Source organism: Silurus aristotelis, assembly GCF_946808225.1.
Source record: "Silurus aristotelis genome assembly, chromosome: 9".
Classification (NCBI taxonomy): domain Eukaryota; kingdom Metazoa; phylum Chordata; class Actinopteri; order Siluriformes; family Siluridae; genus Silurus; species Silurus aristotelis.
This window is the reverse complement of record NC_139582.1, coordinates 27,441,614-27,462,782: the sequence shown is the minus strand read 5'-3', so window position 1 is coordinate 27,462,782 and position 21,169 is coordinate 27,441,614. Positions and strand designations below refer to the sequence as shown.

Sequence of the window (21,169 nt, the reverse complement as noted above, 5' to 3'; positions counted from 1 at the left end):
CTACTCACCAAAGTGGGTTTAAGCAGAAGGTATGAGCAGGGAATTATCCTGGAATAAACATAATAAAGGCAGGAAGGGGGTTGGGGGTTAGTTATAACCTTGGAGCACCCTTGAAGGTGTCCATTTTCTCTGTTGTGGAATGTAAATTGCTCTTCATTCTTGTTATCTCCTGGACACACAAGCAGTTAAAGCAAGTCAAGCTGATCCATCATTCGAGTAGAGACGCCTCCTGTGTCCATTCCCGTTCGTCTGGATCGCTGTCAACAACTTCGCCCGACAATCGTGCAATAATTTTAAATAAACCGGCCGCAACAGAATTATCCGATCATGTTCGAGATCACGTTCTTCATTATTTCCAAACTTTTGTGGTCTCATTGGCCTGCCAAAGCATTTATAATGAGCTTACAAAGCATGAACAGAATTAAACTGCTGGAAGGAATCCATCAGGAAAGATCTTTTGGTCACTGGAAAGCACTGATCACTTCATATATGTCATGATAATATCATCATACATGATCTTATTGCTCATGGAGGAGGCCACTGTAGAATTTAGAGCAAAATTCTAATGAGATATATTTGGTATAGAATTATGTAGCACATCACCCAGATTACAGCAGACCGACAATGAAACCTGAGGGTGGAAGCATTCTATTGCGGCTGCTTCTCCTTAGCTGGGACCGTGCGTCCAAACAGAGGGAAACCCTGCAGGCATGCGAAGATGTAGGCAAATTCTACCTTCTAGGGAATCTGTTTTGAAGCACAAATTACAAAGTCAACAACTAACACTTTGAAAAAAGACTTAAAAGAGGCTTGTGCACTGGAGATCCTCTCAAAATGTTATAGATCTCAGGCATTTCTGCTATTAAGAAAAAGTTAGTAGGTTCTTACACGAAATGAGTCAACAGGAGCCTCCGAAGCATTTGTATTTGTTTTCATTTACATTCCATTGGACGAAAAAAGATCTGATTTACGTTAACCTGCAATTTAAAACCAAAATAGTATATGAGTCAGAAAATGGAGACATCCGACCTGCATCCTGAACGCTTACAGTTGTAACAGGGGAGTGTAGAAATTAAAGCGTCTATATATAAAGACAGTCATGTGAAAATAAAGTTCACCCTCGTCGAATTCAATGGTTTTTGACATGAGGATTAAAACGAACCTTCAAATGAATGACACATGACATACTACAGTATACCGTGCCATTATTTATTTTACACAAATAAAACCAAAACGCCATGTATGAAAAACAAAGTACACCTTTACTGGTGTACTTGGGTTTTTAAAAGGCTAAAAGGCTACGTAGCAGCCAGGTGCTGCTAATTAATGCAGTTCTAAGCGGTTTGCTGGTCTGGAGCATTCAGGTGTGTGTTAACAAAAAAACGCCAAGGAGGAAAGACATTAGCAATGATCTTAAAGAAACCGATTGTTGCTCCTGTGCACAATGTGAGCTCCTTAAATATCTCATCCCTACTGAACGCCTTTGGGATGAATTGGAACGCTGACTGCACCCCAGGTCTCCTCACCTACATCAGTACCTGCTTTTTATAACACCCTTGTGGCTGATTACCACTAATATCCATAAGCACACTCCAGAATCTGGTGGAACATCTTCCCAGAAGAGTGGAGGGAATTATAAGAGGAGATTGGGACCAAATGTGGAATGCAATGCTCAAAAATCACATACTGTACTAATGACCAGATAAGAAAAAATTTAAGACGATTTAATTTTTTTTTTTTTTACCTTTTATTGAATTGTAATTGTTAAGTGCACTTAAAATCTGCTCTAACCGAATTCAAACGAATGTGAACGCAAATATTTCATGAACATTTCTTCAGGTTTTTTTTCAGCTGTGCTGTTGCTCCTTCACATGTACGACCCGAAAGGCCTCGAGGAACTCGTTAAAATCGATGCTGCCATCCTTGTTGAAATCGATGCTGCGTGCCATTTCGTCGATGGCTCGGTCGTCCACGTCCACGCCCAAGTGAGAACTGAAGAGCTTCCACGTGTGGCGGAACTCCTCGATGGAAATCTGACCTGCAAAAGGTTGAGTTGCATTGAACTGCTTCCAGATATTATTGCACATTTTGATCGGTTTTCATGTCCTTTAATCATCGATACAAAGTTAAACCATACCTGAATGGTCCTTGTCGATGATGTTGAAGATGGTCTCAAGGTCAGTTCGGTACCTGTACAGGGTTTCTGCCAAGTTTGGTGCCACCTGTAATTTGGAAAAATATTGAAAAATATTTGAAATTGGAAAAAAATCTGGCTTTTTTTATCTTGTGGTCCTTCTGGCATCATTAAGCTCTTTGTAATATCACTCTGAATTTCACCAAACAAGCGCATCTCAAGATCTCAATGGAATCCCAGTCTAATACAGTATGTTCTAAACAAGCTCAGAATCAGATTCTGACCGCATAAGTGGTCGCTCTGGGCTACTGATCAGAAGGTCAACTTCCGGAAAAGTTGGAATGTATATAATATACATGCAACGAATACATGCAGTTTGTAGATCTGGGATTGTGGCCGATGTGTACATACATGAAGGATTTCCCGCCAATACTGATTCTATTCTGGATGTCCCCAGAAACCAGCCTCAAAACATCATCATCGTTTGAACAAAACAAATACGAGAAAATTGGGGAAACCTGTGGGACCGGCTGCCCTGGGCCGATGTTTTCGAAGCATGACTCGTATTCTACGTTTCCGTCGGAGGCCAGGCGCGCGAGACGGGGTCTTAAAGTCCGCCACGGCAGATCCAATCTCAGCGCCGACTCCACCGCTTGAGCCCAGTCATTGGTCGAGATCCTGCCTGTGGAAACGCATGAAGAAGATGAAGCGGGGTTGGTCAGTGAGAGAAAGAAAGTGCGATTGCATTTAGAAGTAGCACTGGTTCGAGTTACCTGTGTTGTAGAGATCATACTGCTTAAAGGCAGCCATGAGTTCAGAGCGATGAGCGAACAGCTTTTCCTGCAGGGCCTTTAAAGCTGAGCTTTCAGCCACACTGACTCTGAAGGAACACAAATGAGAAGTATTTATAATTAAAACTGGTGCTGTTGTGTGTCTAGAAAAACAGTAGGTTTGTATTAGTTTGTAATTTGTAAGTTTGTATATATACATGATCCTTTTCTTCTCTATAAAAATCTCTTCAGCTCTATTAGCTTGTGTCTATTAGGTCCCATTATTTATAATTTACTTCCACCCGTTGCTACGATGATCCACTCCTGAATTCCAAGCTTTCCTGACTGGGTTTTCCTGAAATTCCTTCAATTCCGTCCATCCATCCATCATTTTGGTCCATTCATTTTTTCTTAGAGCCTGACAAGAAACCAGTTTCTTCACAGAAGACCATCACCATATTATGATGCTGACACCACCGTGTTTCCCTGTCGGAATAAAATCGACTAGATGACTTGGTCTAATCCATGAAATCTTGTTTCTCTCGGCCAGAAAAGGTTACAGTGGATGTTATAGCGCGTCCCTGAGAAATCGCAAGCCAATGTTACAGTGACTGAAGGAGGAATGATGCTGTGAGAAAACGTTTTTGCCAAAACAAATATTTGTGTCTTAAAGTAAAACTAAGACCACAAAACAAGAGATGACAAAAATCAAGAGAAAAATCAGAGAAAAGTAATAAAAAAATAAAACAATATACTGCCTTCGGAAGACTCGAAGTTTAAATGAAACAACATGGCCACCTGGTGTCTGGAATGGAACATGACATGAAGAGTCGGCGCTGAATCAGCGAGACAGTCATCCTGGGCTCAAATCTTTTCATCTTTTTATATTAGGGATGGTAAGATCTGCTGATTCGCATCGGCGTAAAAGTTGTGATGCGATTTTAAAAAGTGCGCATCGGATATTTGTATCGCGACGCTTCATTTTCACCATATTTCTATCAGTAAAAAGATTTATTCAGATCTCATTATTAGTAGATGTACTACATTTTTATTATTTAGAATGGCCAATAATTTGCGACCATTATTTTCTATGTACGGTAGATTGATTTCTCCTCTGTTTCTCAAGCGTGTTCTCTCAGCGCCGCTGCTCCTACGTGAATATGACGTATTGCAACACTACGGAGATCAACATGGCAGAGGTAGAGCTGCATCTTTCTGGAGACACCACAGGAAATGCGTTAGAAGTCAGAAGGCGCTTAAATATATGTATGATTTGCCGACTGAACTAAAGCAATGAAAGTGAACTCTTTGTATGATATTAAATTTCATAGCATCATATTTTTCCCGTCGAATCGCACCGTAAACCAGCGTTCGTAGCAAAACCTAGCACTGTTGCTATTGAGGACTGGATTTTTGAACCAGTGGACTAAGGCTTAATTCAGTTTAAAGCTCAATGCTGAGAACAAGTAGGCAATTATCATATTCTGCATTTCTCCACTGGCCACATTGTGTCATTGATAAGCAAAAGCGAGCCGAAACAAACCTTGACGCAGTACCTTGTGTAATAAACTGATGGTCTTTTTTGTTCTTTTTGTTTCAAAGCAGACACGAAACGGAAAGTAACTGCACCAGCGGTCGCAAACGAATAAGTAAATAAGAAATTGTGTGATAACAAATGCTACGAATGTGTAACACATACCTCTGTTGCAGGGTGAGCTTTCTTGTGCTGCGGCTCACTTGGTACTGGAAGAAACGTGGGATCAAATCAGGACCCATCTTAATGTATGCACCACGATTGCTGCCTTCTTCGTAGTAGTTCGATGCCGAGAAAATAGTGATTACCTTTCGAAAGAAACGCATCCTAATAAACAAACTTACCATGAAAACCTAAATAGGTCAACTTCAAATATATACTATATATACACATTCATATATAAACTGAAAGTTTAACTCAAGTACATGGTTTGTGGACCTCGTCCACCACTGGTGTATGGTGCATGGTAAGTGTCTGACCTGTCCATCATGGCAAAGCTCATAGCCCTCCTGTTTGCACTCGTGGGATCGGATAAGAAGGCGCATGCCGTGCTTTTCCAGGAGCCGCCTTGTAACGTCAGGGCCGAAGTAGCATCCGCCGCCGCGGAAATAGTTCGGACTGCATCCGTTCGGTGTCTTCGGGTCGCTCCACAACACGTCCACGATCTAAAAAACAAACAAGTGCAGGCTAATGGTGAATCGATTGCAATATTTTATGCAATATTGAAAAGAAATCATAAGATTTTATACTTTTTGAGAACGTCCCTTGTTCTCTTACCTGCTTCCACTCCAGCTCCTCTCTCGGAGCCTCGGGAAGAGCAAGGGACACTATGGAGTCGAGGAAGGGAACTTGCAGTATGTCGGCAGGGCTGGGGAGTTTGGGGGAGGGCGGAGCTCGCCGTGATCCCCGGGGTGAGCACAATGAGGATGAGGACGAGGAGGTGGAGGAGGAAGAGGAGCTACTGCTCTGCCAGTTGCTCTTATGCTTCCCCTTGCCATTGCTGGCATCACAGACGTGAATGTGATCCAAACTGCACTTGGGGAGCTGCAAAGCGGACTTTACCTTGAGCGTGAAAAGAGAACAGGGTGCATAAAGTTCAAAACTTTTAAACTTGTTTTAGTTATATCTCATATTTCCTGAAAGGTTAGTCGAAGTGTAATTACATAGTGTTCGCTGGAAAATGAGCTATCAACCCCTTTTGCGTTGAAGACCATAAGAAACTTCCCAGCACTTTCCAGGAAGGACAGAGAGAAATCAATTCTTCCATTGATTAAGCTTTCAGGATCAATTTCCAGTCCCATTAAGTCAAATCAAGTTTTGTTCCAAATTCTGAAAGGTGGTTTCTTGTTGGATTCTTTAAAGCCCTTTCAAGTCTATCAAGTGTCGCCCACTGTACAGTGTTCTTTCGGCTTCTCCCATCAGGGGTCGCCACAGCGGATCATCCGCATGTTTTGATTTGGCACGTTTTTTTTTACGCTTCCTAACGCAACCCTCCCCATTTTTCCGGGCTCGGCACACTAAGAGTGGCTGGGGTTGGTTTCCCTGACTGGGGATCAAACCCGGGACGCAGCGGTAAGAGCGCCGCATCCTAACCACTAGACAGTATGAACGGCAGAAATGCTGGAGAATCTTCGCAAAGCCATTGTTCATGTCCAAATGTACCCAATAGTCTGGAGTAGAGGCGTTAATAGGGGCATAATATTTATTCTCAGTTGAACATGTTCTATTATTATTTTCATCTATTTATTAGGCTTTTGTTCAACACGACTCACCTTGTGCCTTTCCACAGAGCTTAGAAAGTCCAAGTCGGTTTCATCAGAGATGCCACCGTGAACAATGAGGACTTTGTTATCAATAACAGTAGCAATTGGGAGCAGACTGAACACGTCCTGAAGAAGCTGGAGGATTTCTCTCCCATGGGTCTGTGGAAAAAAAAAAGGTATTAAATGAAACTCAACGAACAACCACCAAGAAGTGAAATTCTTTATTACCTTGTACTTCTGCATCACTTCTTTAGTAAAGCCATATCTGAAAGAATAAGATAAATCCGTTCGGCGCTATAATTAGGTAAGCATGGCGAATCTGTGTTGTGGGATACGAGCTGGGCGTTGAGATCTTTGCAATACCTCAGGTTCATGATGTGATCTTCATGGTTGCCTCGGTTGAGGTGCATGTGATCTGGGTAGAGGAGCAGAAAGGCAAAGAGGATGATGATGATTTCCATGGACTTCTTGCCACGGTCTACAAAGTCCCCGTTGAATATGTAGGGATTCTCAGCAGATGGCAGACCATTCTAGAAATAAATAAATAAATAATACAGACATATATGTAATTACTATTGTAAATACAAGCATGCTACAATGTATTATATAAAAATTGTATTGAAATATATACTGTATGTTTGGAAATTTTAAAACAACAATCAGCAACCTTTATATCTTAGATTTTTCTTTTATCATATCAGTCTCATTGCTGTCTCTTGAAATAACCGTGTGGGACTTATTAACTTATATTTTACCACAATGTTGAATTCTCGAATTTTGATGAAGAAAGGCTGGTGGAAGACTCTTGTAGCTACTATAGCAAAAGTAATATGCAACTAATTAACGTTTATTCGTTACTAAATCACTTTGGTTATAATAGGAATACACCACTTAATGATCGTCATATGAAGTTTGGCTATACATGTCAGGAAGATAACCAGTGGCAATTACTGAAGCAAGAAACCCAATTAACACCATCCACATACATCATCTCTAGACAAAAACACAGTCACCCCGGGTTTTTTGTTGATTTGGGTGCGTTTTTCCATACGTTGCGGTATTTATGTGGATTTGAATCGCGTTTTTGCGCAAAATCTACAGGAAAGACTACGCAAAAGTACAAACAGTCCATGAAAAAACAAACAACTGTTTAGTCTGACCCCTCCTTTCCACGAAAAGCCTTGAAATTGGGCTTGCAAGTGTATCTGTGACCAAATCCTTTTCTTCTGTCAGCCATTGTAGAATAAAAAAACCGCTATTCAATCCACACGAATGTATATCAGAACTTGTGCAGTTTGCTAGAGAAAGCGAGTTGTGAGTGCCGGCTGGTGTGCTCTCAGGTTATTCGATCAAAATTGGAAAATTGTAAGAATTACGACGTTATTGGCCGCCTGCTAGGTGGCCCCAGTGGTGCCAAATTTGAAATCTGATTGGTTAAGGCAACAGGCTTGAAGTAAAATGTACTTTGCGCTACACTGTTTGATTCTGAGGGGCTCATGGCAGATTTCTTTGACTCTGGCAACATGTTATGGCTAAAATATGACTGGATAGAACCTCGAATATGAAACAAACGCTCCTGGAAGCAGCCGAGAGAAACGATTGACTATTGGAAGTCATTTAATACATATACATGGAAAAAAAAGTGATTGATAGGCCAGCAGAGAAGGTCCTACTGGCCCTGATGGCTTGCCACAGAAGATATTTTAAAAAGTCCATTTTGAAAAAAGGTTAATATAAAAACAACATTTATGATAAGAGAATAACTTATTACCTTATAGAATATAAGGAGCAAATCATCTAGTCTCCCATGTAGGTCACCTGCAGTAAAAAGAAACAAGATGCTATACCTGGAGAGATGAAAGTATTACAAATTTGAAGTAGATGATTAATTAAAAACGTGCCCACTGACATCGCTTAGCCTGACGACTTCAGATTTGATTAGCGAATACTACTGCAAGTTTGTGAAGCTAAACGGTGCTACAGTAGATCTGCTGAAACATCCCAGGCAATAAAACACTTATTAACATCTGAATACTATACGATAATACATTCATCGTTGAAGCACCATTTTGTTGTGGGCTTTAATGTAAAACAGGACGGAAAAAAAAAAAAGAAGACGGTTCGTATTTACAGAAATCAGACGTTTTCATGTCGGAATGCTGCCATTAGCACGCGTCTTCATTTGATCTGAAGCGCCATTCAGGGTCTGCTCCTCTTAGAAGAAGGCCATTGAGGTGCAAAGTGCTGCATAAATATACACGCTTCGAACCACGCATGAATTCGGTACGTGAAAACACTTCGGGGAAGGGCGGGATCGGGATCGTTAGTGCTAACGCAAATGCGTGCGCGGTTTCATCTTACCGCAGATTGTGATTTCCTTGGCGTAGGACGACGACAGGTAAATGACGTTTGGCATCTGTTTTAGAAGCTTTTGCGTCTCCTGAAGTAACCGGAGCACGTATTTGGCATGGAGAATCTACGGAGTGGAAATGCGCCAGGATTAGAACCGAGCTCGAGGACTGGACCTTTCACAGGTCAAATGTCACAATAGGTTGTGCAGGTACCTGCTCCTCCTTGAAGGCGCTGAGGAGGGCGTTGGTATCACTGACACTCAGGGGGAAGGAGATCCGAGGGCCGCTGTACGACTCCGGGGCCGTAATCTGCTCGTACTTTTGTTGTCGGAGTTCCTCGGTTATTGGGTCTAAGGCTGGGTCCAGCAGGTGAGAGATCAGATCTGGAGAGGAAATAAATGAGAGAGAAAAAAAAATCAAGACCATGGTTTCATTCATTCATTCATGGGACTTAAAAATAATCCTACATGTAGACAGCGATGGAAGTCTTTAAAGACTGGAATGTATTCTCTGTACTGCTGACTATTTTATAATCTACATCTTTTAACCAAAATAACTCACAAACACATGGTATCTCAGAAATTGGGATTTCCATGACAATCTGGTGATTGTCAGGTCTGTGGGCAAAAACCTCTTTTAGAGGCTAGAGGAGAATGGCCAGACTGGTTCAAGCTGACAGGAAGACATTTGTAACTCAATTAACCTCCCTTTTCTGTTGTGGTGAGCAGAAAAGCATCTCAGAATGAAGCAAAGTTATGCAGGCAAAGACAGGAAAACACCACCTGGTCTTCTAGCATCCTTCGAGTTCCAGTTATAGTAAGCAAATAGACACGTTACAGAACAGAAGGCACTTATCTGTTGATGTCGACCAAAGTTGGAACGCAAGTTAGAGATGGGCGTTAGTGATGGCTTTAGTCCAAGTATTGAGAGGACTGAAAAACTTCTAATCTATGAACAACTTATTGTTACGACAATGAAACCACGAGGTTGAGACTTAAAGCATGGCGTGTCAGCATATTCAATACCTCTTTATCTGTATAGTGCTTTTACCAATAGACAATGTCCTAAAGCAGCTTTACTAAAAGATTAAGAATAATAAGTTTATCCCTATTGAGCAGGACAGTGGTGACTGTGGCAAGGAAAATCTCACAGAGGTGGCATGTGGAAGAAACCTTAAGAGGAACTCAAAAGGGAACCTCGTCCTCATCTGGGCGACACCAAATGTCCATTTGTTACAGTTCCATCATTAGTGCGCTGTTCAGTAATGGGTGCTGAAATGCAGACGCTATTGTAGCAGACTGCTGATGTTAATTACAGTCCAAATCCATCCTCATAGTTCTTGAGCTGCTCAGCAACTTCATGGATCTTTAGTTTGTTCATTCCACATATTACATACATTGACCAGGCATAACATTACGGCCACTAATTAGGCAAAACATTATAAATTATTGTGTTGGTCCCCCTTTGGCTGCCTATACAGTCCTGACCCATGGAGCATTAACTTCATCAGCAATTTGAAGCTCCAGGAACTCGTCTGTTGGATCGGACCAAACGGACCGGCCTTCGCTTCCCACGTGCATCGATGACCCAGACGCCGGTTCACCACCGTTCCTTCCTTGGACCACTTTTGATAGATACTGACCACTGCAGACCGGAAACTTGTCATAAGAGCTGCAGTTTTGGAGATGCTATTACACAGTCGTCTAGACGTCACAATTCGGTCAAACTCGCTCGAATCCTTTTTTCCTGCTTCTAACCTAAAATATTGCACCTGCTAACAGGTGCCACAGTGAAGAGATCATTTTATATAACGTCATCCTAGGTCAGGGTGTGTACCAGATCTTATTAGGGGAAATTTCCAAATTGAAAAATATTCCTCTTGTGCAGAAAACAGAAAAGCTGCAACTGCCTGTAACTGGCGTCTTCGTTCAAACCACATGAACTCCAATTGGACAATGTGTGTAGTTGATTGATTTCTATTTTCTCGTCCATGTGTCAATCAACAACAGCCTGTATGAAGCTACAGTCTGGGCTAGAATTAAATCAGTCCAGGCATTCCAACCAAAATCAAGGGCCACACCAAATTCTACCACTTTGAATCTGAATGAATGATTTTCATTTTCAATGACTATCAGGTGTGGGCTTTGATCGGATTTGAATGAAAGCCTGCGCCCACACGGTATATACATTTTCTATGGGTTGGTGGTTTGGTTGCTCTTGGTTCCGTAAAACTCCAAAACAAGCCCATTTATACCAGTCTGCATTGCCAATGTAAATGACAGTGCTATCTATTATTATTTACTTGAATGATTTCAAATACTTGATACTGTTTTCCCAAATGGACCATCAGACACACACACATACACTTCAGCCTGAATGGCTGCTAAATGTGCACTGAGATTTGTAGACATTGTCTCGATTGTGCCTTTTTGTGAACATGTAAATGTGCGATTGTTCTCCTCTGGACATCATGAACAGCTGTTTCCACTGGACAGCAGGAAGTGCTCACAGCCGTGCTCAGGGGTCTATTCGGGTGGCTGCTTATTTGAGCAAAACCATGTTTTGACAGGTATGGATTGTGAGGACACAATCCATAGGATAGTTAAGCTTTCGGGCATTGTGCGTTTTGGCCGGTGCTATTCGTGCACGGACATGACCAAGTTCAGTTAGCATTCTAGCGTTTCAATTCGTCTGGGGGAAGAAGAAAAAAAAAGCTTAGTGTCAGATTAGCTTGCGTTAATTGTCTGCTTGATGCATTTCTAGCACAGCTCAAAGTGGTATCTCCTTGTGTTGCTAGGCAACTGGGTCCGTCCATAGTAAATGTTTTAAACCATTAGGATAGGTGTGTGGTGGTTAAAAGGGGGCTTTGCTCGTTTGATATGGAAGGATAGAAAGCTAGAGGGCTGCGATGTGAAAAAGAGGAGTTGCTGGATGAAAGGACATGAAATGCTCTCGGTTAGGATGAGAACAGATCTTTTTGGTTTTCAAGTTCTAGATGTACGGGAATGATAAAACGCCATGATCCATTTGGATGTATATAACTGTAGATGTGTGGTCAGTAGTATAAGTAAAATCTTTGAGAAATCGGTAGAGTCAAGTCCATGTTTTATTTGCTGCAATCACTCGTTCCTGAATAAAAGAAATCTGGTGTTAGTGGAGACGTTAGGCTCATTAACGTGTCTGTCAAAACAGCTTAATTAAATTAGAGTCGAGTGATTACGTTCGCTCTTATGTTTCAAGTGACTTTGGTTTAATTTATATAAAACAATTGACCATTTCTTTCTCAATCACAGATGGGTTCCCCCCAATAAAGAACATCAAACAAAAGCTTTTTGTGTGCTTTTTTTGAACGTCCCATTCCACATTTGCCGTTATAAGAACCTCCACTCTTCTGGGAAGATGTTCCTCTAGATTTTTGGCTGTGAAGATTTGTTCACATTCAGCCACAAGGGTGTCGGTAAAGTCAGGTATTGATGTAGATGTGGCTCTAACCCTAGAGCTCTTTTAGAGGGCCATACGTTTTTGTCCACTCCAACCCATGCATAGAAGATCCTAATGGATCACAAGGGGAATCATCATCGTGGACCAGGTTTGGGTCTCCCTATACAATTGTGTGACTCCAACATTGTGGTGTTTTTTTTTTTTTTTTTTTTTTTTAGCTGTTGCTCTCCATGCGTCTGGAGTTTTGATGCGAGGGCGGGCCGAGACGCTTTTCTGCTCACAGTGGTTTATGGAGCGGTCGAACCTTCTGTTAACTCAAACCAGTCTGGCATTTCTCCTCGGACCTCTCTCATCGGTAAGAAGGTTCTTGCTATAAGACCTACTGTTTACTGGATGTTCATTGCCATAATTGTTCTGTGAAATATATAGCTATAAATGTAGTCTGTATGATTTTATGCATTGTGCTGCTGCCACTCAATTGACCTAATAATCAATCAGGTGGGTGGGCAGAAGGATAGATAGGGAAAAAAATACAACCCCAATTCCAAAAATGCTGCGGAAACTGTAAAATAATAACAGTGTGCAAGGAAATTACAATTTTTAGGCGATTTTGAATTTTCATGGCTGCAACATGACTCGGGACAATTCTTTTACCAACAGTTTGTTAACATCTTGCAACTGAGAAGACCAGTTGCTGGAATTTTTGGGAGAGGAATGTTGTCCCAATCGTGTCTGATACAGGATTCTAGCTGCTCAACAGTCCTGGGTCTTCTTTGTGGTATTTTTCATGTCATGATGCATCAAATGTTGGCATTGGGTGAAACTATAAAGCTGTGCTGTTGTAATAGATCCAGTATGGTCTTTATCATTGTCTGGCTAAAACATGCCTTCCATGAAAAAGATGCTCTGGATCGATGTGTCTTTGTTGCATGATAGCGCTTTAACCTAGATCTGTGGAGGACACAGAGAATCGTCGTAACCGACAATGATTTCTGGAGTGGTTTCTCAAACCCTGTGCAGTGCAGTCTGAGGGCTTGAAGATCGCAGGCATCCGATATTGATTTTCACTAGGATCTCTTGTGATTTTTTGTGTCATTTCTGAAATAATATTGCTTAATGTTATATGATTAAATTTGCCACAATTGTTGAACCTCTACTTATCTGAGAGCCTGTCTAAGGAAAACTTTTATACCCAATCTTGTTGTTGACCTGCTGCCAATTAACCTAATTGTTTGGCGAATGTTCCTCTAACTAATTCTTTGTAGTTGCATGTTTTCTAGGTTCTATTCCAAATAAAATATGGGTTTATTAGAGGTGTTTTTACACAGCGTCCTAATGTTTTTGGAATTGGGATTGCATATTAAAAGCAATTCACATTAATGATAGAAGAGAACAAAAGGATAAGTACAAAGATATACAATTTATGTAGAATAAACAGATACGATGTGTAGAGATACAGCGAGGGTGTGATGGGCTCGCTGCAAACATCGAAGTGAACATTGGAATCGGTGGAACAGCGGAACAGCGATTGGCATTCAAGTGTTGGTGCACGTGGTTGTGAATCGCTTGAAATCTCAGTACCTGGTCCATTTCCATTGAGCTGTGTGAAGTTGTCCAACATGAAGCTGAAGAAGCTGGAAAGCTTTAAAAAAAAATTTAAAAATAATGAAAAGATTTTATTTACGATTTAACTATCGACTGGACATTTGGGAAACGATTGTTGAAACAATTGAGATGCATTTTTTATTTTATTTTTTTTTAAAAGGTACATTTTAGAAAAGAAATTTAAAACTGCTTACAACCAATTGCTGCTAGAAGTAGCTTTCGAGTGGTGGTGTAAACCCTACGATTTGTTTTGGTGTTACCTGTAACTGGTCCTGTTCTCCTGCGTACTCGATAGACTGAAATATGTTCCAAGTGTATCGTCTCCTGATCTCGAGCCGGGCGATGTAACGCCGGTACCAGCGCTGGATCAGTATGGCAGCTTTCATCGCTGTGTATATATGGATATAGACATAAAACTGGTGATTTTGATAATATAGGATCTCTTGGCCCAATCAAAGCACAATTCCACAAGAAATCTAATTAAAGTTGTATGGAATTTCCAGAAGAACAATCGAGTGCGTTCTACAAATGGCATGAGGATACTTGATTCGTTAAAAAAAAAAAAAAGAAAAAAAAAATACTACTGCAGAAGTGCCTCTGGAGATCATGGCTGCTAATTAAAGATGTGCTGAAAGAGTTGCTGAGGGTGCACAAAAGAGGTAAAAGAGCATAGGGGGATACAGGTGGAGCAGCTTTTATTAACAACATGAGCAAACTGAGCCATGGTTCAGCCTTTGCTCCTCCATTGAACAGATTCTTCATGTTATTTCAGCAATTATTATTCATTTCAGGTTGACTGTCCAATTAAACAGCACCCCCAGTGACCAGTATCTGCATAATCTCATGCATTGTGCTGTTGCCCCATAATTGGCTGATTAGATAACTGCATGAAGGTGCAGGTGAACAGAGGGCATGTGGTCATAAAAAGAGCCCAGAGACTTCATTGAAGCTTACCCTAAGCATTAAAGGGTCGCGGCTTGAGAAAAATCCTTCAGATATTCCGCTTTGGTTTTGGGCTCACAAAGTGAGAATTTTCACTTAGTGCATGTTGGATATGTATATTTAGATCGTAGAAACATGGCAGGTGTGACAAAAAAGATTAGAAAGACGAGGCGTTTGCTTACTCAGTATAGGGCTGGGCGGCTTGACCATCAAATCTGCGTGGGAGGGAGCAAGAGGAGGACGTTTTTGGATTATAGTGACACACACACACACATTATTACACACATTTACATTAAAATCTGGTTTTATGCAGACGGTTGATTAAACACAAGGATATCTGCTTACTGATTTCCGACAGCCGTCCTTGATTCTCAGTAGCTACTGAGGCACCACAACCCATAATGCCAACATGGGCGATTTCTGTCCTGGGACAGATAGATTCAAGAATGCAGAAAAACAAAATCACTTGCTTTTTTTTTTATTTTTTTAATACATTTTTCTCAAACAAAGGCCTCATAGAAATGTGTATTACGAACACGCCACTATAGAGGAGTCTCCGGCGTCAGCATTTTGAGTCAGTCAGAGGCAAAGCTGTTCCACTTCATTGCTGATCGTTTTCCTAAAAACAGCATATCGACTTTGAGGGCTTCGTTCGAATAATACGGCGAACGGGAGGATCGGCATAAAAGGCGCGAATGAAAGCACGTGCGCCGTCGTCGCTTGGCCGGGATATAAAGGAGATGCGATTCACGATTGATTTAATCTGTATCTCTAAGTGCTTTTCAAAGGATTTTATACCCTCAGACACGGGCGTGCGCATGAAGATAGAAAAGCGGAACCTGGAAGCACATGGGAAACAATGATCTTTATGTACTTTATATTATGGATTTACAATCTAGGGTTGCCACAAACCCATGCTACATAATCTGGAATTATAAAACGTGATTCCTGCTAGGATCGTGCTTGCCTACTCCTGGCCACTTTTAATCTTAGCATGGAGAAGAAATGATACGACATTGCTATATTAATGTGAAGGACATTGTCAAAAATGGGGAAGACATTTTAGGTCTTTAAATTTGCTTTCGAAATGTAATTAGGGTGAAAATGTTAATGTTGCTGAAACCTGGCAACTTTGATTTTATAATATTAAGTCTTTTATATTAGCACCTTATAATTGCTACAGGAAACACAAGTGCTGAAGCAAACCATCGGACAACAATTTGCAAATGACAGTCAATTGCTTATTATAAAAACCAAATTGTTATTATTATTATTATTATTGATTATGCTTAAGTCTGAAAATCACTGCTTGATCTAGAACACACTGGAATACGAATACACTGAGAGGGGGTGTGGCTAAAATACATTAATATTATTATTATATCATTTATATTACTTTTTTTTTTTTAGAAATGTTACTAAGTAAAAGAAAAACATTTTAGTAAAATATAAGAATATCAAATTAGTATAAAATCTGTAGTCAGTTTGTATACATTAATTATCCAGAACTTACAGAAACGCCAAGTCACCGAAGGGGCGTGGCCAAACGATACAATTTTACAAAGGGGCGTGTCTAAAGCACTTCTTCCAGCTGGTGCATCATTAATACTAGAAAATGATTTTTTTTTAAACGTTTTCTTTGATTTTATAATATTTTTTATTATTAATAGTTTTAAAAAGTAGAAAGTATTCGTAGTAAAAAATATTTTGATTTAAAAAAAAAAAATAATAATAAAATCACTTTGCATAGGTTTAATTATAGTTTGACTAATATAATTTCTAAATGTAGGGTAGAAAAAAAAAAAAACTAAATTAGTTAAGAAAATATTAATAAAAACAAATTGTCCACAAATATGCAGAGAAATATGAGATTAAAGATGATAATTATTATAATAATTAATTAATCCTTTTAAGAATAAATAAATAAATCCTTCAGTGCGCATGCTCGCCTTCAGGTCAGGTAAAAAAAAAAAAGTTTTAAATAAATACATACAAAAAAAAAGTTATAGTAAATTTAAAGTTATTTACTTGAGTCTTGTAGAAAAATAATCGTCAGCTTCATTCTACATCAGGATAATGGTGGATTTAAAGGTTGATATTCCACTCAAATTTGACTCTATTTGACTCTCCATATGTCCTGGAGATAATACAATTAACATTTTATAAAATAAATATTAACATATCCACTGAAATAGTCCCAAATCTAAAGACAAACCAACACACGTCATCTCATTTTGTTTTTTGGGAGACGCTGAGCAGGTCTCCAGGGATGAACTTCAGATGCCTCCATGACCAGTGCACTTACTTATTAACCTGGGAGGTGTTCAAATCGCATACTAGGTGTATACACTGTTTAAAAAGCCTTTTAAGTGCACTAAAATATAGATCCATCAAATTTGGGGTTCTGCTCCAGCTCCAGCTGCGGGAGCGCGCTTCGGGTTCCACTTGTCTGAAACGGTATGTTTTAAACGCCACGGCGGCTGAGAGTGAGACGGAAGTAGATCGGAAATGAGTACATACCGTGTCCGGTGTGACGTTACAGTCTATAGGTGTGAGCGGGAGACAAAAAAAAAGGAAAAATAAAAGGAAACGGAAGCGCAGGAGACTCGTGCGCGCGTACAGCTTGCCAGGAGAAGCGCGCGCGTCGTGGCGCGCGTCCCTGCGCGGTCCTAGCCTGCGCACGCGCGCGCCCTGAAAAGAGCGCTTGAACGTTCGGTCTGATACCAAGCATTTTTTTTTTTATCGTCAATATCGATACCAAATTCCGATACTACCAAATAACGTAACAATCGTTACATTCATTCTTAACGCCAAGATGGTGTTTGCTGAGCAACTCAAAAACTTGGACTAATTAATATTAATAAATATGCATGAGGCTTAAATATAAATAATGAATATAAATGAGGCTTGGGACTGCAAATTTATGAATAGTGCTGTATTTAAGTGCCCATTACTGAACACCTCAACAATGATGAAACTATAATGAAGGGACATTTTGTGTTATTTAGATGAGGACGGGTTCTGTATCGAGTCAACTTCCGTCTCAAGAGAGTTTTTCCCAGTCGATGCTGGCTCGCTCGTTAAGGATAAACCTATAGGCACCAAACTTTGATATATTTTTTATCCTCCAACTCTGAAAAGCTGCTTTGGGACAATGTATATTGTTAAAAGCACAATAACAAATGAAATTTAACTAAATATAATAATGCAAAGCTCCCAAGTTACATGGAACCGAGTGACCGAATGCTGGCAATTTGCTGATTACCGATATTGAAAGTATTAATACATTGGGATCAAGCTGCCCATCACCCAGTTTTCAGTGTTCCTTAAAAACCCACTTAAAGGTAATGTTTTTGCTCATAATTTGAATAACTGAAAAATATTTATAAATAAAAACCACTTATGGAAAACAGTTTTGCAGTCTGGATTTTTTTGTTGTTTGTTTACATGGCCTTTCTGCCAGACATTTTATAGACACTTTGTCAGACACCTTTACTACTAATTTGTGTCCTCATCAATACACTAAATTTGATGGGTTTTTATTTTTTAAGTTGAAGTTTGGAAATTTTTCTGAAACTGGCCCATTTTGGTTAGTAATTTTACAAAATGGTGCCAAGAAACACAAGTGAGCGATTGAATATTCAAAAGGATGCAAAATTAAGAAATCAAGGGTGCTAAAAAAGACAAAAAGAAAACAAAAAAAAAACACTAGGGTGTCTACAACACAGCAATGAAGTTAGGATCAACATAAAGTTCGCCAAAGGCTGTTTGAAAGACAAATAAACAAACAACTATTAGGCAGCCATTAGGAAATGTTTCCTTGCATATTCGAGAACCCTATAAGGCACCACGTACGTACTACCAAAGGGCCACCCTGGAGGAAACGTAGCATCTAAAAGCATTTATTTTCCACTTAAAGTCCAGTCATTACAATTTTTTTAGCTTCTGTTGAAGCATCCTTGAGGGCACTTCCGCAGCTCAATTTATTAATATAATCTTCAAAAGCACAGTCGTAATTTGCGCCAATAAGGGCTTTTGCCAAATGCTCTAAAAGTAAAAAGCAATCTGGACAGGATAATTTTATTCATAAAGCCTCACATTTCCAATCACTAAATCAAATGATTGTTTTTGAGGACCACCAGGAATAGGACCTGCTTGTTATATCCTTAGCATTAAATGAGCTTTCAGCAGCCTGGCATGAGAAACTAATGTTTTAGGGTCACCAATATTTTCCACATTCATCTGTAGAGAAATTGACTGCACTCATTAACCACTTTAAGTAGAACACCTGAATACCAGGAGTTAGCCAAGAAGTTCATATGGAAACAGGACATTTGAAGGGGTTAGGGTTTAGGTCTTGGGCGCGGAGATCCTAAATCATTATGAAACTACACAGACTGGTATTAAGCATTTTTACCAGATTCTTATTAAACAAGTAACATTTTAAGCTATCAACCAGACCTTCTTTTCTTCTGACCAAAGTTGTACAGATTTGAGGTTCTGTAGACTTACTTTAAATAACATGCACCAGATGAGCAGTTTTTGTACCAGAACTCCAGACAGTACCAGCGACCATGCCATGATAGAGACTGGCTGACTGGAGAACAACATATTTACAGTTACAACATTTGGCAGATTCTAAAGTCAGCAATTGTAGGTCACCCTTATCCAAATAAATTTGGGAGATTGCACAAAACATTTTGATCCAAAGTCCAACATCTTAACCAGTGAGCCCCCACAACCACATCAGGTGAAATCAGTCATCCTAGGAAATGCTTTAGGTCAACTTAAGGGTATACCATCCTAAACCACACACATTTCTTGTTGATTATAAATCAACTATTGTGCTTTAGGAGCCTAAGGGTTGAGCAAGGACTTTTCAGCAAAAATAAGCCAGGCAGTTTCATGGAAGCCCCCAAAGTACAATCCCTATATACACCATCTTCTGCAACCTGTTTAAACACTACTTAAATTACACACACACACACACACACACACACACCACAATACCTCCGAACACCTAGGTTCTTTCAAATTTCATAAAATGGTGCCAAAACCCAGGTATAACCACGCTCATGCAATTGTTTCATCAAAGCCTGATCAGGAACCTTTTTATGAAACCTGCTTTAATCCTGACCACCTATTGTTCTGACACTTTTTTTCCCCCTTCCCAAAAAATAAATTACCTTGTTAGAAGGCACGAGCAGGTGCAATGTGTAAACAGGTACCTTGTGCATTGAAATATGCAATTTAAGCACAAATGCAAAATATGATTTTGATGTACAATAATGCAAAAGGCTTTAAATGTAAATAAAAGCTCAATTGGAATTTAGCATTCCCTCCTCATGCAACAGAAACTACAACATTTAAAAGTTAAAAAGCCATTTTATTTTATATACACATCTAAAAACAGTTATGTACAGATATTAGAATGATGCAACTCATGCCCCAGCTGTAGGCACCCTGGCATCCTGGCGGTGGAAAAGCTGCTGCAGAGCAGCACGGATCTCCAAGGTCGTGATGATCCCACGCCGGTTGGAAGCAGCCAAGCGCGCGGCTTCCGAGCCCACTCGCCTTAAAACAAACAGCCTGGGCTCGCGCACCGGTCCACATGGAACAGGCTCGCGCTACAAAGAAGGAACAAGAATCAGTGCATTCAACACCAATACAGTGATTTGCATATGCACTGCGCAAATGCAATAAAACTCAGCTTCCGGTTGTGCAGACTTACCTTTCTGTATAGTTTATACATGTACACTGTGTGGGCTCGGAGTTGGGCCTTCGGTTTTGGATTACAGGCGCGTGCCTTTGCTGTGGACCGGACTGCCTTCATGGTGGAAGCGCGTGCGTTAGATTACTGAGCTGCGTTGAGGGTTTTAAATAGTCACAAGTCGACTAACTCGCACGTGCCCCGTCCAATTTCCTTTAATTGCACGTCACCTGACTTGTATTTTTATTGAATTTTTTTTTTTTTTGCATGCGCCCATGGTGCGCATGTTTTTTTTTACATTGCACATTAATACTGATTAATACAACCACACTATGAAAGAACACCTGTGGAATTATGTAGTAAACAATAAAATGAGAAAGATGTGATCATGACTATGCCCCCTTGAGTATATACAGTATATCAATACATTTTTCTTAATTCCTTAATTATGCATATCAATAAGTGTGTTGTGTAATATAAGAAAACATTTAAAAGGAAAATATTTGGGGTGAACAATCAGCCAATCTGAAAACACCAAACGCTATCATAAAACAGGCTCTCACAAGGGCCGTCTCGGGTAAGCAAGACCAAGAGCTACCTCTGCTGCAGAAGAATGCTGATGCATTCAAACTATCAGCATCAGAAACTGCAGATTTACATAAATACAAAAATATTTCGACATCCACTCTTCTGAGGAAGAGTGTGAGTCAGGACTTCAGGGTGGAAAAACCATTCCAGGTGAGTACCTAGCGAATCTGATGAGACCGTGCCATAAGTTTTTCCAAGATGTCATCAAATGCTAAATGTAGCTACATTGGACAATCAAAAATATCGGTTTACTGCATCATTCCATGTGTGGTTTTATAGTTTGGATGTCCTCAGTAATCATGTACGATGTTGAAAATCATTACAAAAAATG

The 21,169-nt window shown here is 40.1% G+C and overlaps 1 protein-coding gene and 1 long non-coding RNA gene across 2 annotated transcripts; both read right to left on the bottom strand.

Moving 5' to 3' along the window:
• Positions 1 to 1,728: 1,728 nt before the first annotated feature.
• On the bottom strand, positions 1,729 to 17,216 carry ppef1 (protein phosphatase, EF-hand calcium binding domain 1). Its single transcript, XM_083550692.1, has 18 exons — positions 17,057 to 17,216; positions 14,886 to 14,965; positions 14,723 to 14,755; positions 13,859 to 13,986; positions 13,575 to 13,635; positions 8,766 to 8,935; positions 8,563 to 8,677; positions 7,973 to 8,019; positions 6,565 to 6,731; positions 6,430 to 6,466; positions 6,211 to 6,360; positions 5,216 to 5,500; positions 4,918 to 5,103; positions 4,604 to 4,746; positions 2,908 to 3,014; positions 2,653 to 2,816; positions 2,138 to 2,222; positions 1,729 to 2,038 (listed from the first exon to the last, which is right to left on the bottom strand). Coding segments are annotated over exons 1-18 (2,151 nt in total). The 5' UTR covers positions 17,059 to 17,216; the 3' UTR covers positions 1,729 to 1,847.
• A 2,689-nt stretch (positions 17,217 to 19,905) lies between these two features.
• On the bottom strand, positions 19,906 to 20,451 carry LOC310731556. The gene is made up of 2 exons (XR_014535259.1): positions 20,272 to 20,451; positions 19,906 to 20,167 (listed from the first exon to the last, which is right to left on the bottom strand). It is a non-coding gene; the product is annotated as an uncharacterized lncRNA (long non-coding RNA).
• Between the last annotated feature and the right edge of the window lie 718 nt (positions 20,452 to 21,169).